We start from the raw sequence: 21,017 nt of genomic DNA on the forward strand, positions 1-21,017 counted from the left end.
ATTCAGTTATTATGTCATATTATATTCTGTATTATGAACAACGTCTTCAACTGCATTGTAACGTAAATACAAAGGTTATAGCACCCGGCTTATCGAATTTTTATTCTGATACATTTGCTGAGTACAATTATAAGATTGTATGCCTGATAATATCAATAAAAATTGGTAAACAACTAGTAACAACTAACAAGTAACCTGTTGATGCACATTAACACAATTTTTGGTATGCACGTCTTTGTATTAATAGGCATTAAAAACGATCATGTTTCCTTAAAAATAATAAAAAGGTATAATAAATAACCTATTGAAAATGGGGGCTTTACAACATAACGTATACATTAAACAAATTAAATCAATACGCACTCGTGACCGTACATTAGTTGGATTATAATTAGACAAATAGTTCACGAGAAGAATATGAATTTCTAATAAAGAAAGCACTATGCAATAACAAACAATTGCTTCGTCTTAATGATGTCAATGATGTGTACACATCACCACAAAGTACACGACACGTCGTTGTTTTTTCATAAAAATATTATATTTGTCTCAAGTCAAGTGCAATAAAAAGCAATTTGTTCACGTTGATTATTTTTCCAGAATTTAAGGTTCCAAAAAGTATTTATTTTCCTATAAATCAGGTAATTGTTTTATTATAAATACATTTTTATATTTCAATTTTTAGAACTCTTATTGTTTAGTTTTAACAGCGATTAAACTACATAACCAATATTAATATAAAGAACACAGAATTTCCATTAGGTTCTTTAGTTAAATTTTACTCGCATACATTATAAAGGACGACATTTTTAACGAATCAAATTGTAATCAGTACAGTTATTTAGAAATGCTTTAAATACATTTTTTGTTTTAGTAAAAATCAATTATACCAATGACGTATAAGTTTAAATAAATAATACATTCACATGTTAATAACACATCCGTACTACTAAATTTATTCAATCAAATTTAAAATAAATATTTCCGTACAAAGTTTTTTTTTTTTTTAATATGTGACTTTATTTTGAAATTATTATTATTACAATCTATACGTATTTGTACGATAAGCAATATTTAGGGCGGGTAAAAGAACTGGGAATGATACTGACATTGTAGAAAGTCTCACATTAGAGACACCTAGTGACTTTAAAGTTAGTCTTAGTATTTACCATACACTTATTACAATTTTTACAGTTTATACAATTTTTAGAGTTTATAGATTTATTAAGTCTCGATACCAGTTCCGCTTAAGACGCCTGGTCTGATTTTCAAGTAATTTTGGTAGAACTAGATCCTTGATGAGCTGGTTGGCGTTGGATTGAAGTTTTGAGCTGAGGCGTTTGTAATAGAGAGCAGCAGTTTCTTTGACTGAACAAATCCTGAGGTCGGAGTTAGTTGAATTATTAGAGAGAAACCATGGTGCTCCAGTCATTATGCGATAACAGAATTCTAGAAGGCTTGTATAGTTCTCTTATTAGATGTTTTGGCAGAGTCCAATATTACTACTCCGTATGCCCACAATGGTTGTAGGAGAGTTTTATATAATATTATTTTAAGAGTTAATGAGAGGTTTGAGCGCGGAAGCGGTCTTAATAGGTGAAGTCTTGAATTTAATTTTTTACGTTTGTCTTTAAGATAGGATGACCATTTCAGGCGTCTGTCGAATATCAAACCAAGATATTTTACTTCATTTGAGTGAGGAATAGTAATATTGTTCATAGTTATGGGAGGGCATATATGGGGCTTGAGTGAAAATGTGATGAAGGAAGATTTTGATTCATTAACTTTAATTTTCCATTTGACAAACCATTCTGAGATAATATCGTTGTGTGTTTGATGTTGAAGGCTTGCAGTGATATTATCTCAAGCTATTGATAAAAGTGCAGTATCATCTGCGTAGGTACCGAGGATTGCTTTTTTTGATTTGGGGAGATCAGATGTGTAAATCATGTACAGAAAAGGTGCAATTTCGCTTCCTTGTGGTACCCCGGCACCAATGGGAAATTGTTTTGAATGTTGAAGGTTGTGGCGAACCTTAAATGTGCGATTTTCCAAGTATGATTTTAAGATGAGATAGAATGAAGCGAGAAATAAATATTTTAATTTGAAGAGTAGTCCATCGTGCCAGACTGTGTCAAATGCTTTAGCTACGTCAAGAAAGACTCCAGCACAATATTTTTTTATTTCTAAGGCAGTTGAGATTGCATCAGCAACCCGGTGTAACTGGTTGATTGTGGAGTGATTCGTTCGAAATCCGAATTAGAAGTTTGGTAAGTTTTTATTTTGTTCGGTTATTACAGAGAAGCGCTTTAGTAGTATTTTTTCCAAAATTTTACCTAGAACTGGTAGGAGACTTATGGACCGGTATGAGGATGGTTTTTTGGGTGGTTTTCTTGGTTTGAGAATAGTGACTATAACTGAAGATTTCCAAGTGGTTGGGAAATAAGACAGACGAAGGGTAGCATTATATATATGTGTTAGATAAATTATTGTTTTGGTTGGTAGGTTTTTAATTACTTTGTTGGTTATAAGATCGTGACCAGGAGATTTTCTGTTAGATAGTTTTTTTATTATTCCGCTTATTTAGCTGGTGAGGTAGGTTTTGTGGGTAAAGCCATAGGTAGTGGAGAGTAGAGTGATTCAATGACCGTCTCTAGGTGCAGCGGTGGTGGTGAGATTGAATGTGGTGTGAATACTGTTTATAATTCTTCAGCTAATGTATCTGCTTTTTCCTTGTCGGTAACTGCTAGAGAGTTGTTTGGTCGTAAAAGAGGAGGTTTGGTTTCCTTTAATCGAAAAATTGATTTTTTTTTTTGCGCCAAAGCGAGCCATTTTTTAATGAGAGACTTTGTAAGTAATTTTTGTATGTGTCATTTTTATGTACCTAGTTATGTCATCAGAATAGTGAGTTCGTTGCCATATCGATATTGCTCTTCGTTTCTCAGCTAAAAGTTGCTTTAATTCTGGAGTTAGGTTAGATGGTAAATTGTTGATTGACCTCGGTGTTGAGGACTCTTTAGCTAAAATCTGAATGTTATTGGTAAGTTAATTGATTGCGCTATCAATGTGAGCAGACGATTTTAATTTAATATTAAGTATTTTTTTTTCAACTAGTATGTCTCTGAATTGACTCCAGTTTACGAATCCAGGAGTGATGGTTGGTAGATTTTGTTTGAGTATGGGTTGAGCTCCTATATGAAGTAAAACTGGGGTAAAGCTGAATCGTTTAAATTTGTAATGTAAGTTATGAAACAGTTTGGCATGCTGGAAATAAAGAAGTCAATCGTATTTGGATAATGTTTAGCATGAGATAGCCAATAGGTCAGAGTGGGGCTTGTTAATACTTTAAGATGTTTTTGCGTAATAAGGTTGTGAAACGCACGGTCTCTAGTGTTAGTAGAACGGCTCCAGGTTTGATGTTTGGCATTGAAGTCCGTACCTATTATATAGCTATGGTTGAAAGATTGAAGAAGGATGATAAGTTCAGGTGTAGGAAATGTTATTCCTGGGGGGAAATAACAGGATGATATCGAGATAAGCACAGAGTTTATTTTTAAGGTTGTGCTAGCTGATTGAATATTGCTGCTTCTAATTGATGATAGAGGGGAGTGTTTTATTTGTCTGGAGTTAATGAGTGCAGCTCCGCCATGTGTTGTTCCGTCTAGATAATCTGCTCTAATTATTTCATATTCGAATATTTTGGGTGGGGAAGATTTCGTGAGATGAGTTTCCAAAATAAGTGCTATTTTAATTTTTTTCTCATTAAGTACGATTTGGAGTTCATTTAGATGTTGAAGAAAATCTAGCTTTCCATAAGAATATGGTTAGTGGTTTTATATTATTAATTGATATTTTTTATTAGTTTTTCGATGACAGTAGTAAGGACTGAAACGAGTGGATTAATTAATGCTTTTAGATCATTTATAAATAATGACAGTTATGTTGTGAGATCTTGGTTAGGATTTGGGTTATTGGTTTTGGAGTGGGGGGAGATTCACTGTTCAGAGAAGGAAAATTCTGAGAGAAATTTGGATGAGGAAGTTCTTGATTAATAACGTTTGAAGTTTTAGAATATTGGTTTTTATTATTCCAATTATTGTTTTTAGATTGTGATAGAGCTATGGCATTCAAATCCCGAGGAATCAATTAGTTCTTTCATTTTCGTATAAAATATGTTGATATTTAATTGTGTATGTATAAAGATTGGAAGTGGCTTAGACGATTGATTTTTTTTTTCCCCCAAGCATTTTCGTTTTCATTTGTGTTGTCCATTTGGTCATCTTCGATAATAGGAGCGATTGGAGAGAATCGATTTAGAGAAATAAATATATTTGGATCGGTTTTCTTTGAAGAAGGTGAGGCTACATTAAGGGATCTCATAAGTTTATTGTTTGATTCGACTGCTTGCCAGATATAACTATTGGAGTCCGATAGAGATGTTTCTCCCCTAGAAGCTTTATTTGAATTGGTTAATTTTAGTGGTGGAATCGTTTTCTTAGATAATGGTTTGTCGGCCGAAGCCATATCAATATAGGTAACGACTGGATAGTGAGTTGCTTGCAGGCCTAAACCGCTGGGACACCGACATTAGTGGGCTTTATACGATAACAAAATATTATTATACATTACCGATTTGAAGCGGCGCGTCTTAATCAGACGATAATGCTATCGGGAGCTATAAAACGGCGCGTGTAAATTAACGTGTGGTCTCATCGACGACTAAACACGAACTGACCGTACAAAATTATTCGTAAAATATCTTATCTGCATTATTTTAAACTGTGTAATAACAATCTGATTTTGTGTTTACTCAGTTATTATAAGATTTTTGGACGAAATTTAAAAAAATATATAATCCAATTAACCTATATTAAACTGTTACGTAATGTTAATTTATTGATGTAAATATATTTTTTCTACTCGTACAAGGAACCAAACTTATGAAATTCGATTTTATTCATTCAAAGTAAATACCTTGATGATGACCGACACAAAAAATTATAATATACTTCACTACATAAATCAGACAAAACATTATATCAAGGAGATCGTGGAACGCGAAGTCAAATACGGTAAGCAATATTTGTTTCGCACAATAATTAAATTGTATAGTAGATATCATCACAACAGCACTCTAGTATAAAATAGTATTTATCACAGAATCTTATAGATTATTTCGAGGGAATCAACTTGAGAACATATATAACTAACGATTAGGTTTCAATCATAACATCATCATATTTTACAATGTATAGCTCGCAACACGTCTTTTGATAAAAAAATCGAATTATAAATAATAAATTATTGTTAATAGACGAAGAGATCGATTCGTGGCTTTTGGTAAGCAACCCTTGGCCAGTGGTCATGATAATCATAGTATACTTATTGTTCGTGAAGAAAATCGGTCCGAAAATGATGGAAAATCGAGAGCCGTACAATATTACGAACATCATTCTGATTTTCAACTTCTTGCAGTTCTTGTACAACAGTCTGCTTTGTTTATGGGTAAGCTCATGTCTTACAGAAACACCGATAATATTTTGAATATACAACTTGACTGTTTTATTTCAAAAGTTTTATAATACGATTTTAATAACAATGTGACACAGTGCGTTTAGGGTACAGTTAAGACACACATAAGAACTATTTTGAATCGTTTTAAAATTACTGAAGATGTAACGTACAATCGTATAAAGCATAGCAACATAAATAGTATCGTAACAATTTTATATCATTAATATTTTCCCTCGTAAAATTAAATCCTACAAACATTGTTATAAACGTTTTAAATCCAATAATAACAATAAAACAACCAAAACAACCGTAAAATTAATATTATACGACATTATTATATACAGATGACGGGTGAAAAAAATAGTAAGAGAGATGTTTGCAAACCGCAAAATCCTAGTGTTCCTTTAAATATATATAGCTATAATATAGAACGGACTCATACACATTTTAAAACGATAAGCTTTGCATATTCCATATTTGTTGTAAACACCTGTAATGCAATAATCAACAATATTAACTATTCTGATTTTTTTCTTTTTACATTAATTATTAATTATAATATCACAAATATAATTTTTGGAGATGGACGTTTGTATTTCAAGTTCATATACGCGATATATATTTAATAACATAGATTACAGTTAGAATATATAAATATATTTGTATAAATGTGTTTTTATGTGTGAAATATTTTAACTAATTAAAAACAACAAACGTACAGGGCGTTGCCTTCAATTGCACGGAAGTTAAGTAAAAAATCGCATATTTTTAATTACCCATTTTGCAATTGTATTTGTACGCTCGTTTGTGTAGATTATCATTCAAACAAAAAAATAATCAATTTAAATGACAAAAGAATTAATTAATAGTACGATATAGATTAGCATCTGTTATATCTATAATTTATTATAAAACACTGAGAGAAGAAATTTAAAACTATTATAATAACGCGAAAAAATATTAATTTTTAATTTATGCGTTCCATTCACTTATAATAGTTATGCTCAGTTAGTATTTCTGAAAACAATAATTTCTTCTGGGTCCAACAATAAAATATAATTAACATTCCTAACTGTGATTTTACTATTTGTACAACCAATATGACGTAAATTTTAATAAAAAAAATTTAAACCAAAAATAATGTTTTTACCAGAAAGATTTAAATGACACTTATTCTTACACCATATGCTTAGTAACACAAGTCAATGTAGAAATACTATAAATTAAACTATCTCTTTTCTTTGCTTAAGGTTATAAAACTGAAAAACGTAAACGACATAGTCCAGAGACGACATATTTTATTAAATAATAATATTTGTCATCACATTAAAATTTGTTATTAGAATAATACATTTTTAAGTTTTATTAAACGTTTACATTTTTTTTTTTTAATTTCAGATAATTTTGACACCCGGAATACCAAAGTTTATATTTTTCAATCTATGTACTATAACCAGAGAAACCCCACATGAAAAGTATCTAATAAAATGTGTAAGTATACTTTGATCGGATTATTAAAAAAAAAATTAAGAATTATTGGTCAACTGTGTTGATAATTAACACGAACTGATTAAACACAAGTATTTGACATATATACTTTGATATTAGTTATTGTGTACTTCCACATGACTTAATATTATGATAAAATTATCTATTATTCCCTTGTCATGAGATAAGTAAAACTTTTCGTCTGAAGTCGATATCCTTAAAGATAAATGAATACATATTTTTCACAATCCTGTTTTTAATCGGTCTTCGTGATACACGCGCGCATATGTACACACACACATACGCGCACATAAAAGGGTACTAGAAAAGTTAATGGGTTTTTATATTCGATTTCTCTCAACGCTGCAGAACCATTTTCACTCACCACTCCTTCGGCGTCTTCTGCGCCATGACTAACTTTCTAATGTCCAGCTGCAATTGTACCAGGTGATAGAAATTCTTCGATTTCCGATCAATAAATCTTTGACTCGTGATAAACGTGCTCGCTGCACTTTTATATTGGTCAATTACATTCTGACAGATCAAACCTAATCATGTGGATTTTTATTCAACTTATCCTTTTTGTAGGCTACTGTCCGTTCACGTTCGATACCAAATCTCCATCCTCCTATCCAACCTCATATCACCATAGAACTAACAAAAGTCCTTGAAAATATTTCCTGTCGTTTATTTTTAAACTTAATACTTCAAGAAAACGTTTCAAATGTAACAAATAAATCTTCTTAAAATGATTGACTCAAATTTTTCAGAAGTTTATCTTATGTTTTGAAAAAAAGTCAGTGTATTCTTATTTTAAATCATCGAAATAATTTACATTAACTTTATCGTATTAATTTGATCGTTTATCGTATTTTCAATCATATTCATGGCTTGTATTATTTATAATGAATAAATAATAGTACGTCATTGTATACATGAATGAATAAAGACATCAGAAAGTATATAGTTTGTAACCGACTTATGATCGCACTAATACAAATGTTATATTCATAAATCCTACACAATGTTAAAAATGTATTTAAGTATGAATGATATTCCAAATATATTCTGAAAAACGAAATTATGATCCTATAAATAATAAAATAAATAATTTTATTATATTCTATCAGTGTTTTCGGATATATATTTCGCGATTGCAACGAACCCTAATACGCCTCCCTCTACCCTATTTTCCACCAATTCAACCAAGCTACTAATTTTATTTCATTCTGGTTCAAACTTCAAGTATTTTCATAAGAAATACAAACGCACGCCGAAGTTCTGAACCCATATAATTCAGTGGGATTTCAGTTTTCGGTCTTCAGATTCTGCGCGAATTCTGGTGGTCACACGCCGATTTATGGCCATAGGCGTGTACAGACCTTAGTATTAAAATAGGCCAATCCAATTTCGAATCAGCACAAGGGCATATTTTTAAGGGGGGAAGTGGCATTAGTAACTCAAGAGTCAAATTTTTTTTGTAGTTATATTTATTATTATTTGGTTATAAAAATTATAACAAAACATAGTTCATAATTCCATTCTTCTATTATTAGGAGTTACAGTTTTAAATGCTCAATCACTTCATCTACATTGATGTTATGTACTAACTCTTAGTATTTTGAAAAATTTTAAATATTTAGTTTCTCCTCTACAACAAGGTTCTGACAGCCATTTAACCTATTTTTCAATATTTTTATCATTTAGTACATCAGCAGTAAGTATGTTTTAGCACATTCATTTCTGTGACTAGTGTATTATTGTATACATAAAATATGTCTTTTAAGAAATTAATATGGTGTTTGCTTACTTGAAGATCCAATAACATAGAAAAACTTTTTATTAGGTCAATTATCAAAACATATAATGTAATTTAAATACAAGTCCATGGAAAACCATGGTTAAAATAAAATATCACGAGGTGTATGATCGCAAAGGTTAGGCGAGAAACGTGATAAGTATGGAGTAAAACTGTTGTGTCTTTGATCCTTGTGCGGCAATGATTGAAATATCATTAAGAGCCGACGGAAGCCGTGGTTATAGTTCGAAAGGCCCGCGAGTCGAATGTATATCGCACTAGGCACGAGATCTAATGTTATTTTTGCTCGAATTAAACGTGTACGTGTGTTGTCCCAGTTTGCAAGAAAAGTTACATAACATCGCCTCTATGTTAAATTTGTGTTTCATAGAAAATATTTCCAAATAATATTTATGTGATATTGCATGTGGGTTGCCTAGAAATAATGTCTCATAAGTTACTGAAAAACATTGTATACCTGTTTAAAATTTACTCAGATGCCACAAATACAAATTAACACAAATGCGATGTTATTCTACAATTGTTTTATAGAAATATATATTTATATACTTTTTCTGGGGGTTTGTACGCTTTCAATAGTTATTGTTATTAGACGACGTGTGACGACCTCGGTTGACTAGCAACTGTAAACTCTCGTGTGTGTCTCGTGTACGGAGTTAAGGTTTTTCTTATTTTACTCTGATCAAGTAGTCTTAAAAGGAAAATTAAAAAAATCATTTTATACACATTTCATGTTATTAGTTGCTGGTGTTAAACTATTAATTAATAATGTTACATGCCAAATTCATAAAGAATTGGCTGAGATATTTTTCAAACAATTTATTTCTCAATATTCAACGTTATACGGAGATCATTTAATATCATACAATGTTCACAGCTTATTACATCTTCCCATACATTGTCCATTAGACAACTTCAGTTGTTTCAAGTATGAAAATTACTTACAGGAATTGAAAATATCAAAAAAATGTTCTAAATATCGTCTTAGAGAAATTTATTATAGGATTATTGAAAAACAAAAATTGTTTATAGCAAAATCTCTTCAACCACAATATTATATTATTAAAAAAGAAATAGAAAATCGCACACCTTCAGTACATTATAACATAACAGATAAGCTTTTCAAAGAAATTATTTTAAATGATTTAGGAATGAAAATAAATATTATAAACGAAAATGATAAATATGGAAGCTTAAGGAATAATTTTATTGTTAAAGTCAAATATATATGAAAACACCATAATGAAAATTATCTTAAATAAATAGTGCAATCATTTTCAAACTGTTCACCATTTTATTTTAACCCTCTTGATTCTTCAATTGTAGGTTCATACATAGTTGATAATTTGAATTTTTCAGAATGTTTTTCTATAAACATAAGCGATATAAAAAATAAATGTTTCCTTATTCCCATTAATTTAAGTAAAGCTATTGTAATGGAATTGACATATTCATTTTTTGAAAAAATTTAAAAAGATGTATAAAACTGATATATTATATTATATTTGAAAATACGTACAAAATAAAGTTTTAAATCCAGAAGAAAAATTGTAAAAATGTGTTTTGTTTTACTATTACAGACTACAATACTATAAATTAATGCGTATTTGTGGTTAATAAAAATTATAAATTATATAACTATGTTATTATTTATTCCTCAACAACCTATTTCTTCAATATTACCTATTATTGATTGAATAACGATTTATCTTTAATACAGATAAAAATGTACCTACATTAAATAACATTGAATACAATAATTAATAAATCAGGTATTTCAAATGACTATTTTCTCGTTCTATAGTAAATAGTTAGTAGTAGCTCAGTATGTTAGGCGTCCCCCATTAATACGTTAGGATAAGTTAGGTAGGGTAAGATCGAATCTCGGCGACGAACGATTAGTGCGATAAAAGTTTTCTTTTTATTTAATTTTATAGTAGATTTAGCTCTTTAAATATCATATTACAATGTTGTAGCAACATCGCTATGAAATTACATTCCTTCTCATGTAATTTGGTAATATTACTTTGATGTTATTTTAAAACATCTCCACCATATTGCCTGAATGACAGCGGTTATGAGCATTAGCAATCACATACATATTTTAACTACATTAATAAAACTTAAAATGTGATGTTACATGTTCCTATGAAACATCACTTGAATATCTACGGAATATGACATTGCACAATGGGGTGGTTCGATATGTTAATGCGACATAATATGCGTTGTACGAAAACCGGAAAGCATATCTTAATAATAATAATAATAATAACAATAACAATGATAATAACGCGCGAAAAGTCCGGTGCACAGCGTTAGTATCGGGTGGTCGGTGGTTATGTAAACACGAGAAACAACGAGACGAGTTAATTTCGAGTAGGTGTATACAAGTTACTTTTCGTCGGTTTATTTCAACGGCAACTTTCCCCGTCTGCTTCCCATTCTCATAAATATTTATGTACGTTTAAACTCGTCCAAATGACTACAGTCAATACGGAAACTTCGTTGTACTGTTAAATTGTAAATAAAATGCTCGAATGCCAATTACTTTCAGAAAGTCGTTGGCTATATAGCAAAACCGGTCGTCTCCGACGTAAATATTGGTTTCATTATTTTTCAATTGTGCTGGTCACGAGCCGACGCGTAAGATGCTCAGTAAATATTTTATAGAGCCACGTGTTTATTACATTTTTTTGATATGAAACGCCTTCCGTGCATTACGCTTAATATTTTCATCTCGAAGTCGACTTTAAGTACAAATAAATAAATGTCGATTGTACAATACGTTTTTATTTATTTACTATCTAATAACTCTATCGCAAGACCAATGCTTACGACTTGGTGCACCGTTTTCCACGCTAAAAATCGTGTATAAATCCATAAGTCCACAATAACAGGCCACTGACATCCAAGCACAGGCATAGCGCATGCTATAGAAATTACGACAAATAGGCGCGACGAATTATTTCGCTGCTGCGTATCTATATCACCCCTGAATAAACCATATACTAATTCATAATCATTTATTATTCCCGCAGCTGCACACTGTTTCATGGTTCTACTTTATATCGAAGATCATTGATTTATTGGACACCGTAAGTTCGTCTACAGTACAATAAACGAATAACACGATTTTATTTCCAAACCATTTTATCGCAACTGTATTAAATAATCGATTATTTAGACCCCCCTTGTTTTGCTGCAGGTGTTTTTCGTTTTGAGGAAAAAACAATCCCATGTATCGTTCTTGCATGTTTATCACCATACAAAAATGGTAATGACGTGTTGGCTGCATATTCGATACTTTAAAAGTAAATATTATTATATGCTAATCTGTGCTATAAATCTTATTTTTATAATAGTACTTCGTGGTTTGTACAATTGAAATCAACAAATACTCATTTGTATACTAAATGCATAACAACAAACTCAATATATTATAAAGTAATATTTGATTACGGTACCCGCTAAATTATACATGTTTGAGTTTTTCAGCAGTAATTGGATAATTTATAACTTAATATTAAAAATTAAAATGCTGACTTAAAGAAAATAATTTTTTTTTATATTGTTGGCCAAGTGGTTTCGTAAAACAAAATAAAATAATCTTAAGTAATAAAATTTAATTTTCTCTACTGAATAAAAATTTTGAAGCATAATAATGAGCAGTGGCGTACTATTGATGGATCAGACGAACCCCTTTATCTGTAAATATAAAACATATTTTATGTGAGCAAAATAGATTATAATATTACGTGACTATAATTTTGTGTTTTAGTTGATACGAGCGAATCATATAAATTCTGAATAAAAATATACATTTTTATATCAAATAACATAATACAGTCAAGTCGCGATAATTCGAACCTCGGTAACTCGAAAAACTTGACAACTCGAATTGTGTTTTATTCCCCTAGAAAATTCTTTCCCTATAAATTAGTTAGAAATCTCGAATAATACATATCTCGAAGTGAATTTTTATCCCCCTTCAACTTCAAGTTATCGCGACTCAACTGTATTTGTATTCAAATATGTTGAAAATATTTTTTACAGAATTGATCAGAAAATAAAAAAATAATAAATAAAAATAATTACCTACATTATCACTTCTGTCAAACAGTTAAATCATAATATTATATTTATGGGATATAAAAACGCTTGAAGAGTGTAATCTAAGGAATTATTTTTTTAAATCCGTACGTATTTCAATTTTTTCTCCAGTTAGAAATTATTAGTACGCCACTGGGCACTAATAAAGGACTGCGCAATTGATAGTGAGGACAATAAAAAGAATCATAAAACACTTCAAAGGATTTTTAATTTAGTATTAAATGAATTGGGTCTCACCGATTTACATGGCCGACTCAAAACCAATCCTGACCAAACGATGCTACTAATAACGATAAAAAGAAAAAATAATACTTTGAAATTCCTATTTACGCATAATATTTCATACGTACTATAATTTATTGTATACAAGCACTTTTATCGGACTTATTTAATTTAATTAACTTATTTTATATTTACTATCTATTTGCCTACTTATTATCAACTGACAAATGTATGAGCCGTTAACGTTTTAAGTTAACGTTGAAATTCTATCGGAAAATTAATCCAATAAAGATATTAAACATTGCAGTGTATCATAAATACTAAGTGTCCTGTTTGTATTCGTATAATTGAAATCAATTGTTCAACGTCTTGTACTCGCACACAATAATAATTCGTCTGCTTTAAAAACATTCGTAGCATATTCCATAAATTCGACTGAACTATATAATTTACAATTATTTTTGATATTGTATTATTATTTGTAGCCGAACATGCTGCTTACGGTGCAATGCTCAATTCAGCTGTTCACATAGCCATGTATGGTTATTACTTTTTAGCCGCTCTCGGACCGTTCATGCAAAAATATCTATGGTGGAAAGTGTATGTGACTCGATTGCAAATTGTTAGTAACCGATATAGCGAACCTAACCGAACATTTTAAAACGGTAACAAAAATGAAAACCGTGTATGATAATTATTGTTTTAATATTTTTTTTCTAGACCCAATTGTTTATCGCAGTGACTTACTTGGTGTTTTTATACAAATATGATTGCAACATGCCAAGAGTATTATCGTCCATATTGATTATCGATCTGTTTGCCTTCATCTATTTGTTCATGGATTTCTATAAGACCGCTTATAATAAAAATATAACGAATAAAATTGTTAAGCTCGACGTAAGACACAACATAAGTAAAGTGAAACAAGTTGATGAAATGGACAATACTGATAAAATCAAATCATCCTGAGTACGCATCACATGAAATACAAACAAATATTATTATTCAATAATGTGAATAACCAATCGAATCTTCTCGTTCATGTATATATATATGAAGTGTGGTAAAATAAAAATAAAAGTACATCAATATATAATTATTTTGTCTTTCATGTACGTTAAACACTCCATTTACAAATAAATACTGTCAATATTATAACAATTTAAAAAATATGATCATCTGTAATAATCTTAAAATATTTACAGCATTTGTATAAACATATTATTGTTATTACTTTTTTTATATATTTTAATAATGATGTATTAACTAATAAAATATTTCCATATATAAATATTTAGTTATTATGATTATGTGTTCTTAGTCATAAAAACATGTTATATAAAGAAAAAATAATTTAGTTTTATCAAACAAAATATTGATATCAAAAGATTTTTATTTTATTTTTTTAATTTGCCTTTATCGTAAACATTACAGAATGCAATTAGATTAACTATACATAGAATTTAAGTACCTAGTTAATAATATTTTTAAAAATAAGGTAAAATATAAAAAATAAAAATAAATAGAAATAAATGAACAAATAAAAATATTTATGTAAACAATAAAATAAGGTAGCTGGAGGATTTGATGAAATTAATGATGAAATAAATGATATGAATGGAGTGAGAGTTGAGGAGAAGGTTAGAGTCGGAAGTTATATAGCCAAAGGAAGATAAGAATGAAAAAAGAAGTTGTCTACTAGAAAGAAGGAAAGGGCAGTTAAATAATATTTAATAATATATTATATTGTGGTTAAAATCGCATATTAATTCTTCTTGAGTACTAATACAGAGTGGAGAAGAATTAAGGGAAAGCTTAGAAGAATGGTGGGGAGGACACTGTGCTCAATACGGAGAAGATTAAATCCTACGATCAGACGACTAGAAATGTTAAGTTTCCTGAACTATGGAAACTCAGGTATTATAGGGACAAAATATCTGTGCCATGAGGCGAATTTATGAGGTAAGGAGAACCAAACAGATTACCAAGTATTGCAGAGGAACGTACGATTGATAGAAAGGAGATCGAAGCAGGACTTTAGGAATTTTAGGAATAGAAAAATGTGTGGAGAAGTCCAGGTGATCAGATCGCTCGTTGCCGGTTATACTAACATGATTGGGAACCAATAAAAATTGACGATCTTATCATTGAGGCTAATTCAAAAAAATTAGGGATGTGATGATGAGAATTAAGAAAAAAAGAGAGGGCTTGAATGAGTTTGAGGAAAGAGCGAGGAGGCAAGCCTGTGAGTCAGAGATAATGAGGAATTTTTTGGTATCAAGAGTGAAGATGTACTGAAGAGCATTAATTATTACATAACATTCGGTGGTAAAGGATGATGTGAGAGAGTTCAATTTTTCAGAAATGGAAATATTTAGATTAGGAATAAAGAAGGAGAAGCCAGTCGAGCCAGATAAAACAGAGCCATCTGTGAAGACTAATAGAAAGCGTGGGAAATTGAGTAGGACAAAATTGTTAAACAAATAATCAATGAGGGAGTTTGGGAGGCAAGATAGTTCACTTGAGGAGTAACCGAGGAAATAAGGAGAGACGGTTACTTAAAGGATATGAATTAATGTTAAGTACAACGGAGTGTCGTACAATTGCAACCATAGGCCTGAGCAATAAATGAATGGGGTAAAATTCGTAGAAGAATAAGTGACAGAGGCTAATATGAGAAGCGTTTTAGTGTAAGTCCAAGAAGTATTGATAGAAACAAAAGTGTTGAAGAGGGATTGATTAAGTGAGGATAAGTATTTTATAAGAAACTTCCCAACAAGGTGCCGACTTCTTAGTTCGTTTGGAGAACAAGAACATTCCACCACTAATCTAATTAGAGGGGATGAGTGCCTCAATGATCGTACGAAGACAAGAAGCTAGAATGAAATTGATTTTTTTCCAGTGAGTAAGAGAGGCAGAGGCATAAAGGAATGATCCATAGTTAGATTAAGCTATGATGACTACGTTAAATATTTTTATGAGGCTAGAATGATGTGACCATCAACTAGTGTCAGTTGTGGTCCGGAGAAAATTGGCCAAAGAAAAATTATACCTTTGAGGAAATTCAAGTGAGGAACTTATCTCAATTTGGGGTAGAGTTTGATGCCAAGGTAAATGACAGAGAATGAGTGAAAAATAATTTGGTGTCGAGTATGATATGAGGATGAATAACTAATTGCCTGCTAATGAAAAACATATAGTGAACCTTCTCTGGAGCAATGGTAAAGAACGCGTCAGAGAGTTTGGATATGAGTGTACTTAAGTCATTGTTTCATTGTTTAAGGTATCAACGAAACTTTCAAGAAATTTGTTAGAAGAAAATAACACAATATCATCAGCGTAAAGAAGGAGTCGAAAGCTTTATTTTTGTAAAGTATTTTACAACGATATTTGAATACCAAATAAAAAGACACGAATACATTTAATTTTATCTAACTATTTCTTCATACAAATACGAAGATATTATTTTAATATCAATAAATTAAATATTTGATCTAACTTATTAAATTTAAAAAAAAATTCAGTTTCAGACAGTTGCAATTATTGTAAAGTATTACTAAAATTATAAAATATTACTTAATCGTTGACTTTTATACTAATATATTTGTGTATTAAATGAATGACATAATTGATTGCATTAAATTGATATTTTTGGTAGAATCCACATAAATGAATTTTTAATTATTTTACATCAATTTTATTTTATTTATTAATAATTGAATGGGACGCAAAAAATATAAAAGTACTAATTAATCAATGTAGTACATAGGAAATAAAATTAAATAAATATATATATTTATTTTTTAATTTCAACAGCCTAAGGATAAGAAATTGTTTTTACTATGATTTATTTTATAAGATTTAACTATTTCACGAAATAATACGAACTTTAAAAAAAAAAAAAAATCATTTTATTATGAAAAATATTTGAATTTCGTATTGCACAGAAGGATTAAAATATATATTTTAACAATGCTCTAGAACTTGCATTCGATTTTTTTAATGAAAAGTTACTAGAAAAAAAAAATGAATACGTAACGATTAACCGATAACCGATCATCACCGTACTAATATTTAAACACAATTAACTAGGTAGGGAAAAAAAATATAATTACTGATTTTAGAGTCTAGACGTTTTATTATCAACGAATTCCGTCGGGTATTAAAATTTCGGGCCACGGCTGTTATGTATGCCGAACACGTCCACAGTCACAGCTCACAAGCATAGAAACAACTGCAATCCGGCTAAAGATAATTACGATTTGCTGAGCAAATCCAATAATAATAACCCGCCGATTTGCATAAATGCAAAACCACGATTTCAAATCGTCGTGTTACAAACGAGGGATACAAACCGTTATAACCGAAATTTCCAACGTAAGTGCACGATACGATAAACCGACAATAAAACGCTCGTATACGTTATTATTATTATATTTTGTGCTATTCTACTATCGATTGCCGAGATGGACCGTAATTGGTGGCAAGTGAAACGTAACATTTATCCACTAACAACTAACAAATACGTTTTAATGAATCGATTAATTTGTTACTTCTTATTAGAAGAAGTTGTTTTCCGTTATTCGAATAAGTTAAGTAGAATTATAGATCAAAATCACCACAAAACCACAAATCACTTTATTTAAAATTATGACGTTATTATTAAATAATGTTTAACTATTTCGAGCTTTGGCTACATTATAATTATTTAATAATAGTAATATTATATGGTCAATCGTAGTACATCAGAGGATCATTTGAAAATTAACAACATTTACTCTATGGAAATATAGTCGCTCCTCCGGTTATATTAATTGGATATGATAAATTATACATGCATATAATAGCGTATTCTAGACTTATTTTTCGGGAGATTTCTTATATATATGATAAATGTCAGCGGACCTGTTAATAAAAATAAAATATAAGAAGAAATAAATAATAATATAATACAAAAACTTTATTTTTTTATTTTTTTAACTTAATGTACTAAATGCATGTAACATTATACAAAATTAATAAGAAAAATAAATTGTTTTCTTAATTTTCTTCTTTTTTGGACATAAGTTTACGGACGCCCTCTAATATACTTTATGATCCATATAGGAGTTCGTAAATCAAAGTTGAAAACATTTTGGTGTACACGTAGTTACAAGGTATTTATAAAAATAATGAATTCAATAATTAATGTTAACAACGGATCATCTATCTTATTTGCTACGATAAAAAATATTTATTTAATTTACTTTTCCATTTTGTCACTTGCACGATTGTTTGATACGCATATTCGAGAAGAAATGCTACTTTTATTATACCATAATTAACCATCCTACTTGCAATATGCACAGGGTGAACATACTTTACTTTAGAACCTGCAACCATTCAAAATTTGACAATATAAAAATTGAACAACGAAAAAACTCCATATTTTCTTAAAACAAACCGTTCAGTTTTTATTGATTTATCCTTTAGAGTTTTAGTAGTGTGCAGCTGAATGGCTCGGAAATAATTCATAATATGGTTTACAAGCGTTATTATGTTTTCGTCATTTCCGTGAAAATTATGTATTTGAGTAAAACATATTACGCTATTAAATTCGAGTGTAAAAGGAAAGTGATAGCCTTTATGCAAATATTATGTGTGTTTTTTTCTTTTGTTTTTAACTTTTCCGAACAAAGTATTTTTATCCAAGGGGCTATTTAATATTATGTATACGCAGCGTGTACAAATACAGCAAACTGTGATCGTAAAAGATCCACGCTTTTTTTTTGCGATAGCACTCGGCAATCAGTTATCAATGGTATCCGACACAATGCGAAAGCCACAAAATCGTTTGCACGTGTCATTTTCATGCAGTACACATAATACTGAACATTTGCCAATGAAATAAGGGTTATGCAATTATCGACCACTCCACTTCAGTACTGAGATAGTAGACATTGAGCTCTCATAACCGTATAGGCTATTCGTTCAAAAAATAAAAATAATAATAGTTCGTATTATTAAATAATGAATACTTTTTAACAAAAATATTTCATTGACCTTTTTATTTTACCTTTAATTTTGACAATAACCGTTATATAACTTAAACTTAAAGTTTGTCCAAAAGGACAATAACCGTTAACCTTTTTTTAAAAAAAAAAAAAAAAATACATAAATGTCGAAAATATTAAAATTATTTCTTTATAAGATCATAAAAGTATTTTGTACCGTTGATAACTTGGTAAGTAATTTTTCAGTATCAAAAATATTATCTTTATGTGAATTTTTTATGTGAATTGTTTGACTATTGATTCAAAAATGTACATAATAATTAATTTATCGTTATCAATAAACATAAGTGCATTGTTAAAATATAATTATGAGTAACTTGGCTCATCTATTATTATAACTTCAATTTAGTAAATAGAAATTAATTTTTAACTCAACTAATTATGAAAAATATTGATAATTTCTCTTTAGTAACATATTTAAAAGCATTGTTTCAAACTAAAGATATTTCTGATTTATAGAGTAAATTTTCACTTGATTGTGAAAAATATTTTAGTTTACTTTAATTTTTAAAGAAAGTGAGTTTTACCTTTGAGTATATCATAGTTTTTCAAAAAACTTATAAAATAAAAAATAGTAGTACGTTTCGGCATGTTAATTCCAAATTTATTTATAAATATTGAGAACCTATATTTTTCAATCCTTAAAATGTCTGTAGTATTCAAAAATAGGTTACATTATAAGCAATATTCAAATTTTTTCTACTACATCAATGTATCGAGTGTCCGAACTTTTTTTCGTAATTCATTTTATAAAGAATAAGGATTCCATTCTATTAAATTATATTAAGATTCGTAAATACACAAAAAAAAAACTTAAATAAAGCATCACAATTTTTAAATTTACTCAAATTTTGATTATTAAGCAATTAATTTTCGTCCAATTTAACAATAGTTTACCATTTATATAATTGTTGTAGATAAATATGTATGTAAAGTATTTCAACGTAAGTATAAATTTTTTTTTATGTTAATTTATTGTATCAAATTAAAGTTAATAGCACCAATGGAAATTATTGGAATAGTAATTGGATAAAGGGTGAAGCTCCCTACTAATCTGTATTAAATAATGTTTCAGTAGGAATGCAGTTTTAAAGTAGTGGCTTTGAGATTTTTACTTAATTTTACCTAAACTCGAAACATTGACTACAAATATATTTAATAAATTAATTTAAATTTAATTGACTCCAAAATATAGTATTAATAATTCTGAAATACAAGAGGCATCAAACTTCTGATCTTGAACTTAATACCACTCCATATCACCAAAAAACTTTGTTCAGCTATATAGAGCACAGCAGCGTAAATTTAAGGACTTACTTAACAATAGTTTATAGTATATTACTATGATGTTATACTATATCATCATGAAATGTCAGATATGACTTATTGCATCAGTCTAAATCACTCAATTTAAAACTCACAGCCGAAATATAATAATTATCATCATAAAAAAGTATTATTATAAAATGTTATTAAATGTATTTGATACATATAAAATAGTAAATATAAAATCAAAAGCATAATTTCGGCCCGAATTATATTTGATAGTAAATGAATATATAGATATAAATATAAATTGTATGCAAATAAAAATAAAGTGTAATAGCATCATATCTAGGATAAGATGTTGTTTTTTTATACTATTTTATCACTAATAATCAAGAAATGAAAAAAAAATGCTAATTTAGCAGATCAACAGGAAACTGATGAGTCAATGAACGATAAAATGATGAGATACAGAAGATGAATAACATTTAAAGATTCAAAAGGATCCTGAGTGGAATTATATGTAGATAATATGATTAATT

At 29.4% G+C, this 21,017-nt stretch overlaps 1 protein-coding gene across 1 annotated transcript; it reads left to right on the forward strand.

Annotated features, from left to right (window-relative positions):
* The first annotated feature begins 455 nt into the window (after positions 1 to 455).
* LOC112688100 (elongation of very long chain fatty acids protein 7-like) lies at positions 456 to 14,252 on the forward strand. Its single transcript, XM_025561125.1, has 8 exons — positions 456 to 641; positions 4,930 to 5,072; positions 5,315 to 5,505; positions 6,913 to 7,005; positions 11,863 to 11,919; positions 12,030 to 12,135; positions 13,642 to 13,778; positions 13,877 to 14,252. The coding sequence occupies exons 2-8, from the start codon at positions 4,979 to 4,981 to the stop codon at positions 14,123 to 14,125; spliced, it is 927 nt and encodes a 308-aa protein (XP_025416910.1). The 5' UTR covers positions 456 to 641; positions 4,930 to 4,978; the 3' UTR covers positions 14,126 to 14,252.
* Positions 14,253 to 21,017: the final 6,765 nt, after the last annotated feature.

Source organism: Sipha flava, unplaced genomic scaffold (genome assembly GCF_003268045.1).
Source record: "Sipha flava isolate LNK unplaced genomic scaffold, YSA_version1 378_pilon_pilon, whole genome shotgun sequence".
NCBI lineage: Eukaryota > Metazoa > Arthropoda > Insecta > Hemiptera > Aphididae > Sipha > Sipha flava.